Consider the following 26,753-nt stretch of genomic DNA (forward strand, 5'->3'; position numbering starts at 1 on the left):
TATTTATTGGGAACATAGTTATAGTTCAATTAATGCTGCTAACTGATTATATAGGATGTAATTCTAGAGTGAAAATAGTTATGTCAACACTGCTATTTAAGGCCATAGGATGTCATTGTCTTTAAAATGAAAATAATTAACACTGCCATTTTCTGGCATGGGATGTAATTGTATTATGGGGGGAACATAGTTATAGTTCAATTAATGCTGCTAACTGATTATATAGGATGTAATTTTAGAGTGAAAATAGTTATGTCAATACTGCTATCTGATTACATAGGATGTAATTGTAGTGTGAAAAAAGTTATGTCATCACTGATATCTGATTACATAGAATGTAATTGTAGAGGGAAAATAGTTACATTAACATAGATACTTGATGACATATGATATAGTTTCATTTATAATTCACGGCATAGGATGTAATTATGTTAATTATGTCATATGAACCAAAATTTACAATACCAGTACTAATGATTTTATAGAATAAAAAATAAAGCCAGTATAACATAAGACCGATATACATGTACATGTCACATCCAAATAACAAAGCAGGTATAACGTAAGACTTATTTACATGTACATGTGTTACATCTAAATAACAAATTGCTATCTGGATGTCATATAAAAACACATGAATACAAAAACAGAAATAATGAAAAACTACTCTGTCATGTACTTTATAGAGGCATAAAGTAAACAAACAAGATATTAAAGTGGAAACAATATGCAAACCTATGAGTTCATGAGTAAGTTTCCCATTGTCTTTGAACTCAAACCACTTGCTAGTGATGGCTGGAATGTCTGTAATGAACATCTCCGCTGTGATGAGGGACTTTAGGGCATCGATTGTCCATTGTGGGTCCAACACGACTGTATCCCTCAATCCTTCAGCACTGAAAAGTTATATATATATATATATATATATATATATATATATATATATATATATATATATAGTAACCTGCATTGAGGGAGTGAGGTGTGCATGTGTGTTTACGGTAAAGACTATTCATATAAGCCACCCAATTCGGTCCAGATTGTTTTAATTTATAAATCAGTGCATTAGCAGTGAATTACTCAAATGAGGTGACATTACTATCTTCTAGGATCCTTTGTTTCATTTACTTTGTCGATTAATAGTTAGTTGGTATAGTCTACATGTGTTTGTGATGGCGAAAATAGGGAGTATCATGCCGGCGGATGGCATACTTGATAATTCGATTAATGACTATTTCTAGTTAACCATTTAAGACTGTACACTACATACTAAATGTGTTTGTAGTCCCTGATGTATCATTTGTATACATCATCACATTTAAGTTTGGTTTTTGACAGCCAATTTGCTTCCATCTATACCAATTCACTTCAAATAAGTATTACGCTATAGTTGAAGTGTAAAGTCAAGCAAGTGTTTTCCTTGCAGATTTTTACATTTCACAATTACAATCAAGCCACAGTTTCTCTTCTGTAGTAAACTTTATTGCAACAAAATCCACATATGGTAACTCTAATATAATTTTCACTTGTCAGAAGAAATAATATAATGAACTAATAGTACAGTGCTAATGTGTACACTGACCTTGCGTGACATTATTATATACCATACTGAACCTCAAAACAATGATAGTATTTTGGCTTAGTACAAAAAACAACAAGACTGTCATGGTTATGAACTGACTTTATTCATTATTTCTTAATGAATGAATCATCTTGTATTATGGTTGAGAAGAAATCAAGAGTTCGAGTTTACTCCATCCCCCCCCCCCCCAGTAAGCTGATAAGAAGCATACTCATCTGTGGTGCGATACTCCAAGATAGTATTATCAGGACCTAGCTAGGCCTGTACAATATATATATATATATATATATATATATATATATATATATATATATATATATATATATACTTAGCCATGACATAGCACACATTATCTCGCATAATAATTGTTCCACTGCCATGACAAAACACATTATTTTCCATAATAAATGTTCCACAGCCATGACAATGCAAACTATTTTCCATAATAAATGTTCCACAGCCATGACAATGCAAACCATTTCCCATAATAAATATCCCACAGCCATGACAATGCAAACTATTTCCCATAATAAATATCCCACAGACGTTGCAATGTCCCAACAATTACATATTTAGTATCTAACTTAAGAAAAACTTACACGATTATTACAAGTTATTTGGGATAATGATGAAGCATATCTAGCATCAGAAAATTATCAAAAAATTTAATGACTTCATGGAATTTATTTAAAGTCAACTCTGGAAAATGTATCTTGCCCCACAACTGGCACTCCTCAAAAGCCACCAGATGCAAGCCAGAGGGCCAGCAGTTAAACTACCACTGATTTCTACTGTATATGTTCTATTAAATTGCATTTTAATGCTTTACCATCAACAAAATTAAAGTAGGCACTGCACCACCCTGTTATATATGAAATTCTCACACTCAGGGGAATAAAGCGTTCTGTAGAGATAATGTCAATATTGATTCCTTATAGACTATGTACTAAACAGTGATGTTGAGTTTTAAGAAAATAGAATGACCATTGCTACACCATTAAAAGTCAATAGTCATTGATATCTAATTCAAAACAAAACACAAAAGATCAACTGCTTATGATAATTATGAAGTACAAAAATGCTCTGCATTCTGATGTGTTGGTGTCAGCTTTTTAAAGATATATTTCTAACCTTGATGTACAAGGCATTAAAGATATTTACTTCAATACAGTTAAAGCTACTGACAATAATATTTTGAATAAACTACATGTTTATCTGTGGCTATAAAGGTTATAGGATGTAGTGCTGACTTGATACATCATTTGAACTGATAAAACAAAAGTATAACTGAACAAGAGGACCAAGTGAGTATGAAGTTGCTCAAATGATTAAGTAGGGTACTTTCTGTAGAAATTTCTTCCAATGCTATTGATTGCATACATTATGAAAACAATTATTTCAAGGTTATGCCAGTCTTAATACCTTCATCCATTTTTTATGGCGCATGAACCTCATTTGTCACATACTGAAAGGTCCCTATGACAGGATGCATGCTGTAACAGTTTGTCAACTTCTGTCAAGTAGTTTTTCATACATAAAAGTTTTGTATTTATTTTTCCATTTTTTAAAAATCCACTTACCCTTCATGCTGAACTATGAGAATTTCTATAAATGCGAAAGGCCTTCAAGATAGAATACTTTCAGTCATATTTGGTTAAATTCTGTTGTTGTTGTTTTGGGCTTTATCACACGAAAGGCTATATATAGCCACCAGTATAACTGTTGGAGGAAGAACCCAGGAAAACCCCAATTAGCATCACCGACCCACTAGAAGCCACTAGCATGCTTTCTCACATACCCATGTTGGCCAAACCTGAGACTCAAAGCCACACAGACCGAGGTGAGATGGCAGTGATTTGAAAAGGAAAGCACTTTAAACCATTAAGCCCCCTGGATCCCCATTTATATTCTGTTGAGTGGTTTGTTATCGTGGTTTTTTTATACTTATAAGTAGCTATAATGTTTTATACTTTTGTAACAGCAACCATATCTGATGGAAGATTGACATACTTCATACAAAACTTATAAGCCATCCATGCAATATTCTAATTTGGTAAAATTCTGTTATAAAGATATTAATGCTAAAAATATGTCAAATCTGGTCAAATTCTGTGGTAAGCCATCCAAGCCACTAATCTGTCAACTTTTGTCAAATTCTGTGATAAGCCATCCAAGCCACTAATCTGTCAACTTTTGTCAAATTCTGTGATAAGCCATTAATGTCAATATCTCTATCAAATTTGGTTGAATTATGTTAAGCGATTTTCTTAAAGAAGTCATTGAAAGGATTTTCTGTTTTAGTGACTCTAGCTTTCTATTTGTCCAATTGTTCAAATCCTATAGTGATCTATGTCAGAATGATTTGTCAACTTTGATAAATTCCACTTAGCAGTTCTTGAGCAGAAGTCATTTAATGGTTTTCTAGTTTTATTGACAGTAAATTTGATGGTAAATTGGTATTTAGACAAGTCCTTCTGTCAAAAATACGGATGACTGTCAACTCACTGTACACTTGGCATATCTGTCCTTCTGTAAAAGATCAGGGATGACTATACTTCAATTCACTGTACACTTGACATGCATGTCCTTCAAATATAGGGATGATTGTCCTTCAACTCACTGTACACTTGGCATCTCTGTCCTTCAGTCAAAGATCATGGATGACTGTATTTCAACTCACTGTACAATTGGTGAACCTCAGATAATTAAGACAACTAGGGTTCTCTGACATTTGAGTTAGAAGCTAACAAACTACATCATACCTTATAACTTAGGATGTTGAGATTGAAGCAGCCATTCCCAGATGGCAGTACTACTGCAAGGAAATGATGCTTCTTCTGTCAGTGTCAGTGAAACTGACCTTTGCCTCTTTTAACCAAAGAATGACAGATTTCTTCCTTACTCCCTGTACAAGCAATTCACAGTTCAAGCATGTGATATACAACTGATGTTACTGTGCAGAGACATTTTTCTTCTTTAAGTCATAGTAACTTGAACATTATGTTTTAATTACAACAGTCTATTCCTTACCACAGGTATAAGTCATCCACTTTTTTCTTCTAAGTCATAGTAACTTGAACGTTATTGTTTTAATTTCAACAGGCCTCTTCCTTACCACAGGTATAAGTCATCCATTTTTCTTCTCTAAGTCATAGTAACTTGAACATTGTGTTTTAATTTCAACAGGCCTCTTCCTTACCACAGGTGTAAGTCATCCATTTTTCTTCTCTAAGTCATGGTAACTTGAACGTTATGTTTTAATTTCAACAGGCCTCTTCCTTACCACAGGGATAAGTCATCCATTTTTCTTCTCTAAGTCGCAGTAGCCTGACCTTTTATCTCTTAATTTTAACATGATTGTTCCATACTATAGGTATAAGCTATCTAAATAGCTTGGTAACTGTAGATGTAGAGAACTCTACCTACTGTGTTGAAGTGAAATGGGTAGCAGACAGAGGACTTACTGTGTGGAAATGAAATGGGTAACATACAGCCGGACTTGCTGTGTTGAAATGAAATGGGCAGTGGACAGAAAGACTGACTGTGTTGAAACGAAATGGGTAGTGGACAGAAAGACTTACTGTGTTGAAATGAAATGGGTAGCAGACAGAAGTACTTGCTGTGTTGAAATGAAATGGGTAACATACAGACGGACTTGCTGTGTTAAAATGAAATGGAAAGCAGAAAGAAGGTCTTACTGTGTGGTAGCAGACAGAAGGACTTACTATGTTGAAATGAAATGGGTAGCAGACAGAGGACTTACTGTGTGGTAGTAGACAGAAGGACTCAATTTGTTGGAATGAAATGTGTAACATACAGAAGGACTTACTGTGTTGAAATGAAATGGGTAGCAGACAGAGGACTTACAGAAGGACTTAATTTGTTGGAATGAAATGGGTAACATACAGAAGGTCTTGCTGTGTTGAAATGAAATGGGTAGCAGAAAGACCTACTTTGTTGAAATGAAATGGGTAGCAGACAGAAGACTTACTGTGCTGAAATGAAATGGGTAGCATACAGAGGACTTCCTGTGTGGCAGCTGACAGAAACACTTTCTTGTGTTGAAATTAAATGGATAGAAGACAGAGGACTTACTGTGTTTAAATGAAATGGGTAGCATACACAGGACTTGATGTGTGGTAGCTGACAGAAGGACTTCTTGTGTTAAAATGGGTAGCAGAGGACTTACTGTGTTGAAATGAAATGTGCAGCAGACAGAAGGACTTACTGTGTTGAAATGAAATGGGCAACAGAGAGAAGGACTTTCTGTGTTGAAATGAAATGTGCAGCAGACAGATGGAAGGAAATGGATAACAGAGAGAAGGACTTACTGTGCTGAAATGAAATTTGTAGCAAACAGAAGGACTTATTGTGTTGAAATGAAATGTGTAGCAAACAGAAGGACTTACTGTGGTGAAATGAAATGGGTAGCAGACAGAAGGACTTACTGTGTTGAAACGAAATGGGTAGCAGACAGAAGGTCTTGCTTTGATGGAGGAAATGGGCAGCAGACAGAAGGACTTATTGTGTTGAAATGAAATGTGTAGCAAACAGAAAGATGGTCAAATGTAAAACATCCTAACTTAATATGCTCTGGCTTATGATGAGCACATAGAAACTGAAACTAGTTACAAACATCATAACGATTAATAAAGTGATGAAACTATGAGATTGGCATATCTGTATGCAACACTATCACCAAAGGCTCTTGTGAGATTGGCATATCCGTATCTAACACTATCACGAAAGCTTCTTGTGAGATTGGCATATCCCTATGTAACACTATCATGAAAGCTTCTTGTGAGATTGGTTTAGAAATATGTAACATAAACTCCAAGCTACTTTTGAGATTGGCATAGAAATATTAATATTTACACCAAACTAGTTGTGAGAATGGATTAGCAGTATGTAATTCCAGTCCAAAGCTTCATGTGAAATTGGCATAATTGTATGTATACAAGCACAAAAATGTCTTCTGAGATTGGCATATAAGTTATGTAACACTAACACTAAAGGATCTTGTGAGATTGGCAAAGAAGTTTTGTAATAAAAACACCAAAGGATCTTGTGAGATTGGCACAAAAGTTATGTAATACTGACATCAAAGTTATGTAATGCTAGCATCAAAGTTATGTAATGCTGACACCAAAGTTATGTAATGCTAACACCAAAGTTATGTAATGCTGACACCAAAGTTATGTAATGCAGACACCAAAGCTGTGTAATACTAACATCATAGGTTCTTGTGAGATTGGAATAGCAGTAATACTATGCCACAGCTTCTTGAGATCAGCATATCTGTATGTAATAGTAGCACCAAAGCTTCTTGAGATCAGCATATATGTATGTAATACCAGCACCAAAGCTTCTTGCGAGATAATATATCTTTATGTAATACTACCACCAAAGCTTCTTGTGAGATCAACACAGTAATACTATGCCAAAGCATCTTGAGATCAGCATATCTGTATGTAATACTAGCCCCAAATCTCTGAGATAAGCATATCTATATGTAATACTAGTACCAAAGCTTCTTGTGAGATCAGCATATCAGTATGTAACACTAGCACCAAAGAAACAGAATGGTTACTTACATATATTAGAGCAAATTCTGTAGGAAACTATGTTTCTCTGAGGATACCTACCCAATCATATTAACAGCAGGAATATTAACCTGCTACCGCCTGAATCCAGCCCTACTAAAAAAAACAAAATGCTCCTTCTCTGTCAAGATCATATAGGCAAAAGACAGTAGCTTTTGGTTTTTTGGTTGAATATATTACATGATCACACTGCATTCAATTCAGGAGGATAGGTAATAGGTGGAAGGCAAGATGAGTATCCTACATATACAATGGATAGCCTTCTTTGCAGGAAAAACTGGATTCCCCATGTCAATGATAAGCATTCTCCTGCTTCCAGCTACACTGCCTATGGTCATGTGATCCTTAAACCACTCTATCAGGTTAGGAAGATGATGTCTGCTCATCAGATTTTACTGGCAAATTCAGTGATGCTAACAGGCTGTGTTGGTTTAGTTAGATGTGGTTGTCTCGGCCACAGCTACATGAACCACCAGATTCAGATTGCGTCTCTGCATAGCTAAGTTCCTGATATAAAATCTTGTGAAAGTTGACTCTGCATGCCAGTCAATAGCTTCTATGACGCCTCTGATCGAAATATTCTGTTTAAACATGATGCTCTCAGAGATCACTCTAATTTCTTTAGTGGAAATACTAATGAGACAAAAGATCGTTTGAGACCCCAGAGAATGTTGAGCATGATGACAGGACTTACGAGGTTATAACCAACTCTTTTGCCTTAAGGTGAAGAATGAGTCTTTTGCAGTTGTATGGTTTGTCTCTGTGTGCTTCAAGTAGTGCTTTGGGGCACTAACGGGATCTTGCATAGCTGCTGCTTTCGACTTATCTGTAGAAAAAGGAGTGAATGATGACTCACTCCCACTGACTAACTGATTCTTGACCATCAAGCCAGACTGTATCGTGATAATTGCTAAACCATCCAATCTGAAGATATTTGAGGAAGACTGAAAGAGTATGCAAGTCCCTGACCATGCAAATAGCTAATAGGAAACAGGGCTTGTATGATAACAGCTTCAGCCAGGTCTGGATAATGGCTCAAAGTTCTCTGAGATGAGGCCTGTTAGAACCTAGAACAGATTTTATTTTGGGGACAGGGTGAGGAATTTTGGTCTATTCCTATCAAAACTGTCTAGGAGGTCTAAGATCTGTATCATGAATGATATCTCCTCTGCTATGGTGTATGAATGTGTCAATCATCATGGACCAGTAGCCTTGGATGATAATCAAAGGTGTGAATTCTCTCTCTTGCAAGGCTGTCCAGAAAACAGTCAAGTGTGAAAGGGAAGACAGACCAGACAGGGGTGGGACACATGCAACCTTGGTTGTTTGTGAAGATTCGGCATAGCCGTAAGTTTCCTGCTTACCGTATTTACCGTATATGTTGGGACACCAATCATTTATTTTAAAAGTAATATTTTGTGCACTGTATGTTCTGGGACACATCGTTTATTTTGAGTCGTAAAGTTATGGGACACCTTTTAAATCATTCGAAAATTATTTGTCAGAAAATGCACTCAAACGTAAATTTTATTAAAGAAAACTTTAGAAAAGAAAACGCTGTGAGTGTTGTTTGTTTACACTTTTCCTCCTAGACGCAAATTTACTAAGAAGAAGAGCTCAGGTAAGAATGAGTCGTTTGTGTATATGAGAACGAATTAAACTTTTTGTTCTAATTTATACTTCAACAAAGTGATTTTTGTATTAATTGTCAAGGTTTATTTGCCGTTTGTGCTCGTTACGCACTTATTTTGGCAAAATAACTATTGATGAGCACAGTATAAACTATTCACGGTAATTACATAAAAATGTATTGAGAGATAGAGAGAGATAGAGAAAAAAAAATAGAGTGAGAGATACCGGTAGATAGTGACGGTACAGAGTGATTGATAAACATACTAAATCCGAAACCGAACATCTTTTATTTACACAGCAGTGATATCTGACATAATGGAAGTACTACTGAACAAACTTGAATGCCGCTAACATATTTAATTTAAATCCTTCAATCTGTCCACATTTTTAAATGCCCACTCAACCTCCTCAGGCTCAAATCCATCAAATGCGTCATCTAGTTCACTGTCGCTGCCATCACATTCAGTATCACTTATGATATTGTCCTCACATCGATTCAAGTTATTGTTAATACCACAAACTTTAAATCATTTTCGGATCAGATATGGCTTGTCCCGAAGCGATTCGACTGCTTTCACAATCCAGTCAACAACTGTTTGTTTATCTGCACTCTTAATACGAGACGTGTTGTCATTTTCCTTAGAAAGGCCCTCTGCTGCTTTACGAATATAAAATTTGTCCAAATTTCCCTCATGCTGGACTTGACCAGTTTATTTACACTGATGTCTAGTGGCTGTAGCTTGGAGGTGCATCCACCCGGAATAACTGCATGCATCATGTTACCCCTACTCAAAGCCTGTTTTACAGCATCTGTAATATGCAAGCGGAATGAATCCGTCACTGTATAATTGAGATATATCTCTTTAATCCACTGCAGCATCACCTTCTCATCCATCCAACCCTTCTCTGCACAAGTACAATCCATCCTTTTGGTGCCTGAATATCTTTCAGCTCCATCACACCATGAACAATTATCACTGGCGGCAACACATCTCCTGCTGCGGAAACTGCAATTACTAAGGTTATGTGCTTTTTATCTGCAACAGTCATGCGAATTCTCACACTTTTAACACCTTTCTTTTCGACAGTTCGTCCTGGAATGAGATAAATCTACATAGGAGTTTCATCCATGTTAATTATCATCTTGTCTTTGAAATCGTCGTCTTCTCTTCCTACCTATGAATTCGTGCCATAATTTTATTTTCTCCTTCAAATCTTTTGGGAGATGCTGGGCCATCGTTTTCCGTGAATGAAGCACAAGGTTGTGACACTTTAAAAAACACGTTGCCCAGTTCCTACTGGTTTGAAACTCAATTTCCAGATGCTCACTTGACACAAATTCCTTGGCATAAGTGCGTATAGTGTCCACACTAACAGGGATCTGCAGATCATGTTGGACGAGAACCCACATTGCAATTTTTCCAACAAACTCATTGCCATATGATACTGGTCTCCCACTCCTTGCAAAATGTCTCCATTCATTCAGCTGCTGAGAAAAATCTATTTCTGACCAATCTGCAATGGTTGATTTGGGGATTTTGAAATGTCTTGCTGCTACTCGAATTCCATGCAATTTTGAGAAATTTACAACTTCCTCTTTTGGCTCTAATGTAAAACGCCTGTAATGCCCTCGCCTAACATCATCATTTTCGTAGGCATCATTTCTCTCCTGACTGGGGTCTCCAATTTCATGTCTTTTTGCAGCTGGTTCATTTTCGTTTACATCACATTCCTCCTCTCTAGCACACTTTTTTTGGTCGACCTATGGGCCTCTTAGGTGAAGCTTTAGGCAACACAATTTCTTTCCATGCATGAGGCAAGGCCTCTTCACTACTTGAGTATCGCACTACAAACTTATCCATAACAGCGGAGATCTATAATGTGGTTTATTTTCTTGTATCTGTTTTCCCTTTTATATATGTTATGTACACGATAACAATGACTGCGAGGGATCACTTTCTGTGCAATGTGTGAGAAGTTTCGTTTCAAAGTGTTCCATTTTTTTCTATTTATTTTCAAAATTCCAGTGAAAACCAAGTTAAAGAAATCAAAGTTTTGCATCCCAATGTCGGCCGACTTTGTATACATATGTATAGTTAAAACAAATCCCCACACTAAAAGGAATCCGAAGTCTGCTTCTGGGGTCGGCTTGCTTTGTAATAACCTTTGTATTTGATATCCTACTGGTAAGTTCAAACAATGAGTTTATGGCTGTTACAAGGTGTGTTTATTTATCATCTGGACTTTCTGTATCTGTAATCATAAATGACACAAACGGGTTTCAAGTTCTTCAGAGTAAATAGTATACACAGCATTAACTTGCTTTAATAATACTTTTCATAACCCATGGAATCAAAAAGATTGTCATTTGTACTCACAATGAATGTATTTCTAATCATGATTTCATATCATACACTCTTGGTTATTTTATACCTTACACCGTGTCACATATGAATGGCAGGTGCTTTCGAGCAAAAATTGGAGTTGATAATTCTCATTCTCTCATTCTATGTGATTTTGCAGGATCCAGTTTTCATTCTCATGACATTCAAACCTTTGAGGACAACCAAATATAATTCGTTTCTCAATATTCATATCAATGACCAGTGTGTTGTGTTGTCTGATGAAAGTTATAACACTATGGATTGTAGCAAGATAACCGGGTGGGATATTTCAGATTGACAACAGAACACGTTTTGACACAGATATATATGGTTTAATGCGGTGATTGATATGAGCAGTTGATTATGAAGATGTGTGCATATTTATAATCCAAATATTGGATCTATTTAACATGAAAACGCACAGCTTCAAAGATGGAAAAAATATACAAATAAATTAGTTCAGTAACACTAAACATAGGATAAATGATTCACAAATGATTCAATAATGGAAAGATGAATATAGTTCACTCAAATAGTAAACGATGTAAGTCTTTACACATAGTAAAAAATGCATTCGCTCAGGTAGCGAAATTATGTCACTAAACACAAGAACGGATATATCATCTATCCTTCCAGTCCTGAATAATACACTGGGTCTTACTAACCCAAAATTAGCATACAGCTAATAAAATACATGTAAGGAGATGCACTCCGTTACCCGTGCACCATATCCGCTCCACAGCTCCTACGAATCAATTTCACAACTGCTATAGATTCCAGACCCTCGGAATACTATGATCACTTGAAACATTAGACCCTCCGGACACTTGAAATATTAGACCCTCCGGACACCCTGGTCCTTCGATGGCTCTACGGCTGGGTCACCTTAGTCACTCCTGACATTAGACACTCCGGACGCTAAACTTTAGACACTCCGGCACCTTAAACGCTCAGGCCAAACAGACGTTTCTACACTCGGACAACACCGGACACCCCGGATATTCCTACCCTCAAACACACACAGCTGAAAATATACCCGATACAGTGTACTAAACTTGATACAGACATAACGTAAGGACGTTATACATGGTAAGTTATGAAGATTATATTATGGCAATTACAAAACTAGAGGTTCATTAGTAAACCTAACCCTGCTCGATAAGACAATAGTAAATAATTCTTTATAAAAAATGTAGCTTTACATTACCAAGATAAATCCTGTACTACGTTGCAACAAGAATAAAAAAATGCACGCATTGTGCTGTATAAAGAAAACTATATGACAAACATGCAAAGGTAAATATGGTAACACACTAGATATCATTTAAGACCGAAAAATTACCTACCCCTACAGCTGGAGTTGTGCGAATCCTTTAAGCAGGCCGCTTGCTGACAAAACCATTAGTATTGTAAAGGTCCTTTACATGCAGTAACGTATTTATACCTTTAGAATAGGCCGAATCGTACTCACGATACAATATACCATGTATATAATCACCCTCGGGTATCGTTGTACAGCAAAAAAAATGAAACCCGAGTACATGTATTTAATGAACAACATTTACACCATTCCGTGACATGGATGCATGCGCTACTTATACGGAGTTCGTGGATATGTTTTTCCTTTAATAAAATGCTAATGTCAACCCCAAAAAGTTAATAAATGATAACGGTACAAGGTTAGATTCTTTCATTTTATTATCAAATAAGCATTTTATTTATTTATTTTATTGCAACATGTGGTGTGGCCGGTTGCTTGAGGTGGTGTGTGCAAATTGAGCACAATTTATTTCATTTCCTAAGTCTTGGAACACATGATGTAGGTTAAAAAAATTCACCATAAGTTCTGGGACACGAAAAAAATGATTTTTTTAAACAAAAAATTTTGTGTCCCAACATATGCGGTAAAGAAGGTAGGTCTAGCACTAACTCAGATCATGGACCCAGGACTTGTCCATTATGAAAGTGACTTAGAATTATCACACAATTCTGACCCCATATTTTCTGTATTAATATTGGTACTAACATCATGGGGGTAAGCAAAGGCCCATAACTTCTCCCAACAGGTCGACAGCACATCCCTGGCTCAGGGTTCTGAATCTGCAACTGGTGAGACAATGGTGTGCAGCTTGTAGTTCCACCTTGTTGCAAGCAGTTCATGTATCAGATGCCTCCAAAGTGTACCAATCCAAAGAAGAACCTATCAATGATGTTACCATTCCATATAAATAACCTCATCCTCTCTGATCATTTAGTCTTATGTAAGTTTGCTTGATTTGCATATTGACCTAAAATTGGTAACACCAATGAGGAAACTGTCAATCCAGCATGCACAGGTCAGGTGAACTGATGCCACCCTGTGCGGAGAGGAAAGTCACCACTACAGAATTGTTAGAAATAATCAGGACTGACTTCCACCAGAGTTGGTCATTCCAGAGCTGAAATGCATTTATGACCACTTTTATTTTTAGAATCTACCTGATGCCCATTTTCTGCTGACTGTACTAATACCCTGCAGCAGGTAGGCTACCCAAGCATATGTACTGTTGTCTCTACATATTGTCATTTACAAATGGGATTTCTCCAGAAGAATTCTTGTCATAAACCAACTGTGGTTGCACACGTGATACAGAAATTATTGTACCTCATTTGTGATAATGACTTTCCAGTGGACAGGAAAAGGGTAATACATAATTCTGGTGAGGCCCAGGCTGATGTTTAGAAAGACATAAAGGACAAAAACCGGCAAATTTTGTTGCAGTAAGAAAACTGAGGAAACTTTCGCAATGCCATGTGAAAAGGGAGGTGAAAGTAGATAACTGATATTGAGGCTGACTGTATGCTCATCCCATTTGGATGTAAATTCACACGGATATTGCCATTTCTATTTTGACCTTCAGCAGAAGAATGAATTCATTGAGACAACTCAAGTTTATGATTGGCCCCAACGTGCTGTTGGCATTTTTTGGTAAGGAATGGCCATAAATAGAACTCTGGAGTGCTTTCAGACAATATCTGCATTGTCCATTTATTTTCTGCTTGAAAGTTTTGACCTTTTCCCAATATGATGGCACAACCATTAAAAGTGGAGAGAAGAAAGAGGAGGGGGTTGGATAAATGAATTCTGAACACCATTCAAAACGGTTTTGGTCAACCATCCACTTTACAGGAATAAGTTGATCCAACGTCATTAGAACTGCAGGTGTCTCATGCTCACTGGTAGGTTGTCTATGGGTGGTAGTGGTGCTAAGTAAGCATCGGAAAGCAGAAGGCTTGTCGGTATATAAACAAGGAAAGAGTGCTTCCTAAACTAATTCATCTGTTGCCCACTGGCATAAGATTGGGTCTACAAGACCCTTGTGATGTCAAAAATCTCTTTGCCTGGCTCTCCTTTGTCTTTTCTCCACTGTGGCAGGGACGGGTAATCCTAAACGAAGATACATGCTGTATGACAAACTGCTCAGTTAATGAATGACTCTAGCAATCTGAGGCATAAACTCCCATGTGCAACGGCTTGCCAATTTTCCATCATTCAGAAAATCACTAACGTGGACAGATCCAGCACTGAAGACGTGGTAATGATGTTTCTAACCAGCTTCGATGTGGCAAGTTCTTATTCACCATGTAGAACAGTGGGGCAAATATTAACTGCTGCTACATTCTAATCCAATGCCAGGAATTCAGTATGGTTGGCGAGGAATGGCTTGTACCAACATGACAAGGATGTGGCTGGCACCAGGCTTTCTGAAAAAAAGGCTTTACCTTTAGTGCTCCACGGGTCAGATACATTCCGACAACCAATAGATAATTTCCTTGCAATTGCTGATCTGGGAAGCAGACAGAGGGAATTAATTATTCTTAATTGTTGATGTTGACAGATGCTTTGACTTTACAGTCATGTGTTGTGGTAATGGGTGGAGGACATTAAAAACCAGGAATACCCGATATATTTCTTCGCTGTCAACCTTAAAACTAAACTCCACCCTCTCCATGGCTGCATCCAAGAATGGGTGTTATTCAGAGGCATCATCACACTCACTGTGTGAATACTCTTGGTCTCCATCTGATTCCATTTTGGGATAAACCATGCCCTTAGGTAATGATAATGCAATGCCATCATCTTTAAAGAAACCACAAATAACACCCAGCCAGTATTTGGTAAACGTAGGAAATGCCAGTTCTGCCAGGAAATTTAGCTGCACCTGGACAGACAGCTAGTTAGACATAGAACAGTTGTTCTGGTCATCAGAAATCCTTAAACTGGACTAGTTTACTCTGGTACTGTTCATGCCAGCAACATGGCTGGACAGAAAGCATTTCTACTGCTATCCCTATCTTGATCTGAATGTATAAGCATTTGCTTGGCTATATAGAAATATCTTTGACTAAGGTTCCCATCCTTATAAATATATGAAGCCATATGACTAAGTAAATGGTCAATTCTAACATGAAGATTCATGTATTCAAGTCTGAACTGGTCAGGCTGGACAGCCTGATCCAGTGGATTAAAAAAATACCCCATGTTTCCAGTCTTACAGGCCTGAAGATAAAAATCAGACTTGCAGGGGGTCCTACACTGACTGGGCTACATCAAAATGGAGAAAGTCACCCCCCCCCCCATTGTATCCATATTACCTGTGAAATTTGGAAATATTGATAAAATGTGGCCAAAAGTCTGAACTGCATCACTCTCTCCTGTACCAGTCAACACACATGTTGTTGTAAGACTGGCATATCCAACTGCAACTGCAACACATCTGAATTCGTCCCAAAATCTGATGATGTCATAGTGCATATTTATCTTCCCTTTGTATTTCTTGCATTAAATGACCTCTTTCTGAGACATTAAAGTAGTAGAAACAATTGATAATAAACATGTCAGTGTGATGATAATACATTAAATAACACCCATTATAAACAGAGAGCAAGCAACCAAAACAACATGCAGAAATACCTGCAAGTCAACATGCATCAACAGATGCACAGTATTACAATGAAAGTATCTGGTCTCACATCATACAGTTACTTCCCTGCTATCCACTATTTTATTGTTTATGTACACCTTTATCTAATATTTCTATACTTTCTAATTCTGCAGTCAAACTATAACTATTATGCTCCATACAAAATAGGAAACTTCAAAAAGACCAATTAATGTGTTTTGTTAGCAACAAAAGGATTAATCAACATTCTCAGATCACTCACCTAAAATATAGGATTGATCCAATCTCGTGCTGAAATCTAAGGAACAGATCCATTTCATCCTTGTCCTGAATCCTAACAGACCCCGACCTATTTATTTCATCCAAGAGACTGATTCTCACAACCTAAAGGAAAGAAATGTAAAACGTATCGGTCTGACAACTATGGTGACATATATAAGAAACACGATACACATGTCTGACAGACTTGCAAACATGAAGGACACATCTGACAGACTTGCAAACATGAAAACCACATCTGACAGACTTGTAAGCATTATAAACACAGTGGATTTGAATATGTCATGATAAACTCATCTGACAGACTTGTAAACATGATAAACACATATGACAGACTTGCAAACATGGTAAACACATCTGATAGACTTGCAAACCTGATAAACATGTCTGACAGACTTGCAAACATGATAAACACATATGACAGACTTGCGAACATGATGAAGCACAATGGATTTGAGTATGTTATGATGAACACAGCTGACAGATTTGCAAACATGATAAACACATATGACAGACTTGCAAACATGATAAACACATCTGACAGACTTGTAAGCATTACAAACACAGTGGATTTGAATGTTATGATGAACACAGCTGACAGATTTGCAAACATGATAGACACATATGACAGACTTGCAAACATGATAAACACATCTGACAGACTTGTAAGCATTATAAACACAGTGGATTTGAATGTTATGATGAACACAGCTGACAGATTTGCAAACATGATAGACACATATGACAGACTTGCAAACATGATAAACACATCTGACAGACTTGTAAGCATTATAAACACAGTGGATTTGAATGTTATGATGAACATAGCTGACAGATTTGCAAACATGACAGACACATATGACAGACTTGCAAACATGGTAAACACATCTGATAGACTTGCAAACCTGATAAACATGTCTGATAGACTTGCAAACATGATAAACACATATGACAGACTTGCGAACATGATGAAGCACAATGGATTTGAGTATGTTATGATGAACACAGCTGACAGATTTGCAAACATGATAAACACATATGACAGACTTGCAAACATGATAAACACATATGACAGACTTGCAAACATGGTGAAGCACACTGAATTTGAGTATGTCATGATAAACACATCTGACAGACTCGCAGACATGATAAACACATCCGACAGACTTGCAAGCATCATAAACACAGTGGATTTGAATATATCATGATAAACTCATCTGACAGACTTGCAAACATAATGAATCACAGAGGATTTTGAGTATTTCATGATTAACATCTGACAGACTAATAAACATGACCAGACTGAATTTGAGTATGTCATTATTAACATTTGCGAGACATGCAAACATGAACACACTAGATTTGAGTATTTCATGAATAGCATTTGACAGCCTTGCAAACATGCTGAACAAGGTTTATTCGAGTAAGTCATGATCAACATTTGACAGACTTGAAAATTTAACAGTAAATATATTATAATGTTCTGGAAAATGTTTGAACCTAATATGTCCATTTAACGTTATCTTGTCAGCAATTTTTGAAAAGAAATAACATGTTACTAAGTTTCAGATTTTTCATTTTTCATGAAAAAATGTTTCCCAATTTCTTAGATTTTTCCTGCTCATTGTACCTTGGTACCAGAAGATTTTAGTGTCATGATTGCTTGCTCCAGTGGGAGCCAACGGGCAGGTTTTTCTTCCCCCCAATGAGGTTGCTGTGATGCCAGCTTGACAATGATTCTTTTCAATTCCTCCAGCCTGGGGTCATGTAGGGTGTTATCAATGGCAATATCGCACAACAGGTGGACTATGGTTGGCTTATCTTTCAAAATGCGACGGATTTCCATGAAGTACTTGCCAATAACTTCCTGTCGACACTTCTGCAAGGAAAATAAATTAACCCATGGCAGGATCACATGCAGTTTGTGACATTGTTAAGGAGGATCACACTAATGCATTCTTTAATTTTAAATCACAGGCTTTACAAAGAAATCCATTAATTTAGCAAAGGAATCCATCATTTGTTTTCCTAAGTTCACATCAATGTAATCACATGCATAGAACAATCATGTGTCTACAGTAAATAAAGTCTTGATCCACTACAATTTTCTTCTGGTGGTTTGTTTGTGTTTATGACAATAAAAAAGTCACCCACTGAATGTCACCAGTGACAACTACAACCATATTGTCCTTTGGGACCTGATAAACTGTGTACCTATCAAAACAATGGATTTCTTACATTTTCCTGTCCACACCTTGGTAGATACAACTCATTGCTTTTGCTGAAATGTCTTTCAGTGAAAACCAAGGGTTGATATGACCATCCATTCATGAGGAATACCAACAAGAAGATTTTCAAGCTGGCCACTGTGGTAGCCATATTGGACATTAAATCGGCACCATTTTTATTTGGATTTTCATGGTAATCATCCACATCTTTTTGGAGGAATGGTGATAACAAACTGGTGCTAAATAACAATGAGTGACAGACAGCAGATCATCCCGTAAGCTCTTCTAGTCATTGACACGTAGAGCTAAAAATCAGTTCTGCTGATGTGTAAGTCATAAAGATTTGAAAACAGCCTGACAAGAATGAACTTCATTTAGTTCTTCTGGTCTGTAACCAGAAAGCTAAATGAGCTTTACAATACAAATTAGGGCACTTCTCAAGGAAATAATGATATGTTGGAAGCACCATGCCTAAGCACCATCACATACATGTTTACAGAAGAATGGACCATAAACACAACATATACAACACAAATACACATCGCCAATAAAATTTGAGGATTCTTGTTAAAAGGTCCAATCAAGAAACCACAAGCCAACTAATTACTGAATATTAAACAATATTTAATTTGCAGGTTAGATTATTAAAAGCAAACAACGAAATAAGGATATATATATATACATGTTTGCCACTATTATCTGTATGAATCCTGTATGTAATCATCCTTAAAGCCTTGTGTAGCAGTAGATCGATTGTCCATTTTTTCATAACATTTGTTTTCTAAAGGCACCTCATCTTGTAAAAATTGTGTTATATATTATATTGTGTATATATATACAGTACCAACCAATTATTGAGGTAGGAGGGAAGGCGAAATTACATCAGAGAAGAAATATTTTTTTAAAGTTAGACAGAAAAAGACAAAACAATCTGAGCTGCCAAAAATTTCCCAGAAAATGAGGGACCTGGAATGTTTACCCATCCATTTCACACTGAGATTAAATGGTCAGTGCTTACTCTATACTCTTTTCAATACAATTGTTTTAAAATAAATATAGCACCAACTAAAGATGTTATTATGAAACATATGATAACTTCAACAAGATCCATGAAGAAAAAGATAAAATGTACACTTCATACTTTAGTTATTTGTAGAGTTTTAATACAATGTACACCTCATACTTTAATTATTCATTGAGTTTTAATACAATGTGCACCGTCTCTTTTAAACTTTTATCGAGTTTTAATAAAATGTACACCTTCTCTTTTAAACATTTGTCGAGTTTTAATAAAATGTACACCATCTCTTTTAAACATTTGTCGAGTTTTAATAAAATGTACACCGTCTCTTTTAAACATTTGTCGAGTTTTGATAAAAAGTACACTGACTCTTTTAAACATTTGTCGAGTTTTAATAAAATGTACACCATCTCTTTTAAACATTTGTCGAGTTTTAATAAAATGTACACTGTCTCTTTTAAACATTTGTAGAGTTTTAATAAAATGTACACTATAAATTGGGGATACCAATCTAATCCCTTTCCCTAGTCTCAGCTAGTTGTACAACCTCTCCCTAATGGGAGGAAGCACATTCCTTCTTAGGTATAAGATTATGAATTGCACCACCTCTCTAACTAGCGTTAGTAACTCGCTGTCATAAAATTGAGACAGAACATCATGCAAATCTGTGCACAAGGTGAGCAATGCATCAACTCTCTCTTGGGAGGAAGCAAAGTGCTGTCCTGAACGTGAAGAATGTCTGACATCTCCATTTCAGTGTGAGGCAACAGACTCCTCAAATATTGTAGTCCCTCCTTCTGGAGGGCCTCAAATGCCATCGATGAAGTTTGTCTCTGACTCCTGGGACCCTGAAGTATACTTCTGAGCTGAAGAGCTAAGCCTCTCACACATCCATGCGGCCGGGGGGGGGGGGGGGGAGGGGGGAGAGTCTGAATGAGAAATCTAAAAAATTCAGATAACGAGAGGGAATAGAATGAGCTGAATCACCTAATTCCAGGTTTCAGAAGGCCAAACTTCGTAATATACACCTAGAAGCAATAGATATTCTGAGTGAGTGTAATGTACACCTAGGAGCAATAGACACATTCTGAGTGAGTGTAATGCACACCTAGGAGCAAAAGACACATTGTGAGTGAGTGTGATGTACATCTAGGAGCAACAAAAGCAATAGACAAATTCTGAGTGAGTGTTATGTACACATAGGAGCAATATACACATTCTGAGTGAGTGTAATGTACACTTACGAGCAACAGACACATTCTGAGTGAATGTAATGTACACGTAGGAGCAACAGAAGCAATAGACACATTCTGAGTAAGTGTAATGTACACCTAGGAGCAATAGACACATTCTGAGTGAGTGTAATGTACACTTAGGAGCAATAGACACATTCTGAGTGAGTGTAATGTACACTTAGGAGCAATAGACACATTCTGAGTGAATGTAATGTACACCTAGGAGCAACAAAAGCAATAGACACATTCTGAGTAAGTGTAATGTACACCTAGGAGCAATATACACATTCTGAGTGAGTGTAATGTACACTTAGGAGCAACAGACACATTCTGAGTGAATGTAATGTACACATAGGAGCAACAGAAGCAATAGACACATTCTGAGTAAGTGTAATGTACACCTAGGAGCAATAGACACATTCTGAGTGAGTGTAATGTACACTTAGGAGCAATAGACACATTCTGAGTGAATGTAATGTACACCTAGGAGCAACAAAAGCAATAGACACATTCTGAGTAAGTGTAATGTACACCTATGAGCAATATACACATTCTGAGTGAGTGTAATGTACACTTAGGAGCAATAGACACATTCTGAGTGAATGTAATGTACACCTAGGAGCAACAGAAGCAATAGACACATTCTGAGTAAGTGTAATGTACACCTAGGAGCAACAGAAGCAATAGACACATTCTGAGTAAGTGTAATGTACACCTAGAAGCAACAGACACATTCTGAGTAAGTGTAATGTACACCTAAGAGCAATATACACATTCTGAGTGAGTGTAATGTATATAGGAGCAACATAAGCAATAGACATGTTGTGAATGAATGTATGAAGGGACCTTCTTATGACCACACTGCCCACAGATTGTCCTGAGGTTATTCAGAAAATAAAATCATGACAATATAAGTAAATGTCATAAGTACACTCACCTGCAGTATATTCTAAGTATCTACATATTCATGCATAAAAATAAGCAATGGATAACTCATTTATCTGTTTCTCACTGTAACCTTTTATTGAACAGAAAACTACAAACACACATCTCTATTTAGTTCAAAAGAAATGACTAAACATTTTTTAAATTTATACCAACTCTAAAAAACATTTTTAACTTATAGACATTTTAAATGCCAGATAAATAAATAAATAAACAGACAGACAGACAGAGAGACAGACAGACAGATAGATAGATAGATAGACAGACAGACAGGTAGATAGACAGACACACACCTCTGGAATCTTATCCACATGTGTTCCTACCAGAATCACAGCAGGGATGCCAGACTGAGGGGATGGTGTACAGGAATGTATGGCGTTAAGCCAAATTTCAACCAGCTCTAAAGATGAAACAGTAAAAATACTTTAAATAAGCATTTCTATAATAATAATAATAATAATAATAATAACAACACTAACATACCTGCCATAACACACAGTGTCACATGAAATAGACAATTTTAGACCCCCAAACACCCCAACATGGTTGGGTTTTGAAAAATATGATTTTCAGGAATCTTAGCAGCAGCAAAAACATAACAAAACAACATTTAATGTCTGCCATGATATATTTAGGTCTGTAATTAGCATGTATGAATAGAAAACAATTTGCTCAGCTAAGATGCATCTACTGATCATCCTTCAAAAGCATTATTTACAGAACTTAAATGGTTCACAATATATGACAGGACAAGGCAGTTCTTTTATATAAATGTCTCCATGGAACTGCACCATGGACTTATTCAAGCCAGTTGAGATCGATATCACATGGAAACCTTCTACCACCAAAACCAAGAACAGAACAATTTAAAAAGAGCTTCCAATACTCTGGTACAGTTATTTGGAACAAGCTTTAACTACATGTAAAATCTGCTAAAAATATTAGAGTATTTAAGAAGACATATCGTGAGCATGTATGTGCTTCTAATAGATAATGGAATTTAGTATTTTAATACTAAATATGTTAAAATAAACAGTAATTATTGCTATCTTCATATAATGTGCATTGTTATACTCTCCTTAGCGGGCCTCAAGGGAGAATAGTCCTCTATAAATAAAGCACTATTATTATTATTAGTATTATTATTATTATCCTTGTGGCAAACAGCTGATAACTGAGGCAATTAAAACATATGGTGAACTGAGATTAACAACCATCTTTCAGAGATTACTTATCTGACAAGAGCTAGGCCTGCTAGGGTGACAAGTCAAGTCAAATTCTATTTTGTGGAGAGTCCATTCCAATAATTTGCTAGGATAAAGTCCACAAAGTTAAAGGACCCAAATTGTCCTAGTAAAGTACATCAAAGGACCATCCTAAAGTACATCAGAGACATCAGTGCATTGAATGAGAATGCTGAAGCTAACTTTATTAAAGTTTGTGATCAGCATCAACATCTCTTTGAAGTCAGATATTTACTCCAGATATAAAATTCAAAACATGAGTATTTCTTTTGTTGGAATAGTGTTCAAGTCTCTGTGTGTGTGTGTGATTTGGATTTTTAACATAATTTTCCAGTAATATCACTATGATGTCTCACTCGGCAATGTGGTAGTTTACAGTGATGTCTGGTACTGGGGCATCATGCTGCAGACATGTAGCACGGTGTTCCACACAGACACATTATCCTGACACCATCATTTGTATAAGTTTTTGGTCTGACTTGGCTGGGTTTCAAACCCACTGATTCCAATATCTGATGTGGACACTCTAAACACTTAGGTCACCAGAGTTGTGTCTTAAGTGTTCAAGTGTAATTCGTTCTGGAAGTGTGCAACTAAAGAAGCAATATGCAATCAACTAGCAAGCAGCAAAACTAAATTTCAAAATTCCAGGTTGACAGAGTTTTGCTTTTTCAAGCACAGCACTAAGGGGAGCATTACACATACTGCAAACATATCTACATTAGACATTATGAAGTATTCAATATCTACATTAGTTATTATGAAGTATACAGTATCTACAGTAGTCATTGTGAAGTATGCAATATCTACATTAGTCATTGTCAAGTATGCAATATCTACATTAGTCATTGTGAAGCATGCAATATCTACAGTAGTCATTGTAAAGTATGCAATAGCTACATTAGTCATTGTGAAGTATGCAATATCTACATTAATCATTGTGAAGTATACAATAGCTACATTAGTCATTGTGAAGTATGCAATATCTACATCAGTCATTGTGAAATATGCAATATTTACATTAGTCATTGTGAAATATGCAATATCTACAATTGTCATTGTGAAGTATGCAATATCTACATTAGTCACTGTGAAGTATGCAATATCTACATTAGTCACTGTGAAGTGTTTATTACTGCTGTATTACCCATAAAGATCCTATGAAACTAAAAAGTAGTATGTTCACCCCTTCCCCCCAATGAAATGGCCAGTAACACATGTAATATATATATTAATCTTTCTATGGAGACAAGCATAATTCATGGTCGAACTGGTCAGAGAATCCAATAATGATGCTTGGACAACACTACCATCCTTTGTCTTGTGAGTTCAAAGATGAACACTAATGACACTTGCATTGCCTTCAAACAATACAATGAACTACTGAATGCAGCAAAGACTACATCTAACTAAGCCTGTGTTTTGGCATCCAATGGATTTTAAAGACAGAAACTTGGTGTGTGTTTTTTATTTAAGGTCAGTGTGATTGTTACCAAGTGAATGTTTGCATATGTGTATGGTGATGATATTTGGAAAATGCCAAGTATTTGTTTCTTTGTAACTGCATTAAACGCTTTGAAAAACAAATTAAGCTTATACTTTTTATTATTCAGATTTGAATTTACAAACATTTTCTATTGGTTTATATGAAAAGAATATCTAGGAATATGGCAGGTATGTAATAATAATAGTAATGACTGCAGTGACACCACAATAATAATTAGTTACAAAACAGTTTTTTATCATCTTATATTAAGCATTAATATCTTAATATCTATCTTAAGTATTAGTAAAGAAATATATTTTACCAGAAATAAATTGGTTTCTTCTTCAAATATGTTAGCTGAATATAGTACCTATTAGGAACAGATAAGGGGAGGAGGGAGATAAATTCCCTTAACCTGGAGAGGCCACATATTCCAGTCCCTTAAGGTCTGTGAGTCATTTTCTAGATAATGCAACTGGAGAATAGACTCCATATGTCAGGGAGGGGCTTTGAAAGGAAAACATTTTCCCTCCAAAAATGCAGCAGAGGTCATGATGCTACATCTTTGTGAAGCTGTCGAAGGTCACAGGAAGGTAGCCTGATGTTCCACAGCAATAGGTCACACAAGTTCAGTTGTGCCTTTTAAAAGCCTTGTGGGATAAAAGATCTCACAGATAAAAGCTGGAGAAAGGGAACTCAGATCTCCATCACACAGCTTGGACAATGTCATCAGGTATCCATCTGGCATGTCATCATGTGCCTAATTGTTCCTGGTGTTTATCATATCAGAGACCCATATTATGAAGTTAGTTCTTGGAGGTATCATTGCCTGAAGTGGTATAATGTGTTCTTGGACACACCACCATGTGAAGAATTTCCATCTAGCTTAGTATGCGTTTAAAGCACACAACCATCTTGCACAAGTGATTGTCCAACCCACTGGATGGGAGAACTGTTTGCACCAGAAGGCTCATTTAATATGGTCCAGATATACAGGTTCAGCAGATTTGGATTTGGATGAAATACCTCCCATCATGGTTGCTTGAGCGGATGAAAGGGTATCTCCATTTTTCATGGCATGTCCATTGCATGATTGCTGAGGTCATTGATTAAAGTCTTTTGCCAGTCCGATTAGAGCAATGAGAATGAGTCAACACTGAGATTCTTTTAATCCTCTATCATCTTCGGAATCTGAGATGTCAGAGGTTAAGTGTACTCATTCAGTCTGTTCCAGTCAATGGAAAGAGCACTGAATGCCCTGATGGCTTTCAGATAAAGGATTTGTGAGACAAAAATTGAGAGCTTACCATTCCACCTAGTTGCAAATATGTCCATCATAGGTCAATCCCAACAGGCACATATCTGAATGAAAACCATGGGATGATGAGACCATTCCATTTTATTGAGATGATTCTTCCAGGACAGCAAGTCCACTATTAGCCTGAAAAATGTCAAACTTGTATCGATTGTGGGAGTTTGGTCTAATGGGCAAAGTATCCGCTTCCATTTTGACAACAGAATTAGTGTAGTGGGTGCATAAATAGGTGACTCAATCAAGTCAGTTCAACTGGGAATGAACTGAATAGATAAATGATGTTGGTCTAGGCGAATTGCAGGAACTTACTGGAAGATGTGTATATATGGGGATGTGAAGATACACATCTTAGAAGTCCAAACAGATTGCATAGTCTTTCTTCTGGATAGTATTCTACACTCATCATGGAAATTCCATCATGAACAAAGGTGAAGGTGCCTGGATGGCATTTAGAACCCATCGTGAACCAAGGAACATACATGAATTGAGTGTGCTCTGGTCAATGACAAGGTGAAGAATGTTGTTTCCCTTGGGAAGCAGAATTAGCCTCGAATGGAAGCAAGGTAAAGTTACAATGTGAAGAATTGTATTGCTCTTTTCTGGAGAAGGTTGTTGATTCCTTGCTGCAAAGTGGCAACTTTGAATGGGTCCATGAGGACATTTGTAGCTGAGGAAACTCTGGCCAAATAAAGATATGTGCTGAAGGTGATACTGAGTCCATGGTCAGATCCATCTATGGCTGTCGGAAAGCTAGATAGGTACTTGATGACAAGCTAGATAGGCACCTGATGACAACCTAGATAGGTACTTGATGGTATGCTAGATAGGTACTTGATGACAAGCTAGATAGGCACCT

At 36.6% G+C, this 26,753-nt stretch overlaps 1 protein-coding gene across 1 annotated transcript in view; it reads right to left on the bottom strand.

The window, feature by feature from the left end:
• Positions 1–26,753, bottom strand: part of LOC149774806 (uncharacterized) — a gene marked incomplete at its 3' end in the record, with an annotated part of 164,274 nt that overhangs the window by 38,400 nt on the left and 99,121 nt on the right. The window contains exons 6-9 of the mRNA XM_089944721.1: positions 22,146–22,252; positions 18,054–18,302; positions 16,407–16,528; positions 736–896 (exon numbers count right to left, since the gene is read on the bottom strand). Of these exons, the coding sequence (XP_089800847.1) occupies positions 736–896; positions 16,407–16,528; positions 18,054–18,302; positions 22,146–22,252 (639 nt within the window). The remainder of the gene's footprint in view (positions 1–735; positions 897–16,406; positions 16,529–18,053; positions 18,303–22,145; positions 22,253–26,753) is intronic.

Source organism: Sinohyriopsis cumingii, unplaced genomic scaffold, assembly GCF_028554795.1.
Source record: "Sinohyriopsis cumingii isolate HCF-2022 unplaced genomic scaffold, ASM2855479v2 utg000131l, whole genome shotgun sequence".
Lineage (NCBI taxonomy): Eukaryota > Metazoa > Mollusca > Bivalvia > Unionida > Unionidae > Sinohyriopsis > Sinohyriopsis cumingii.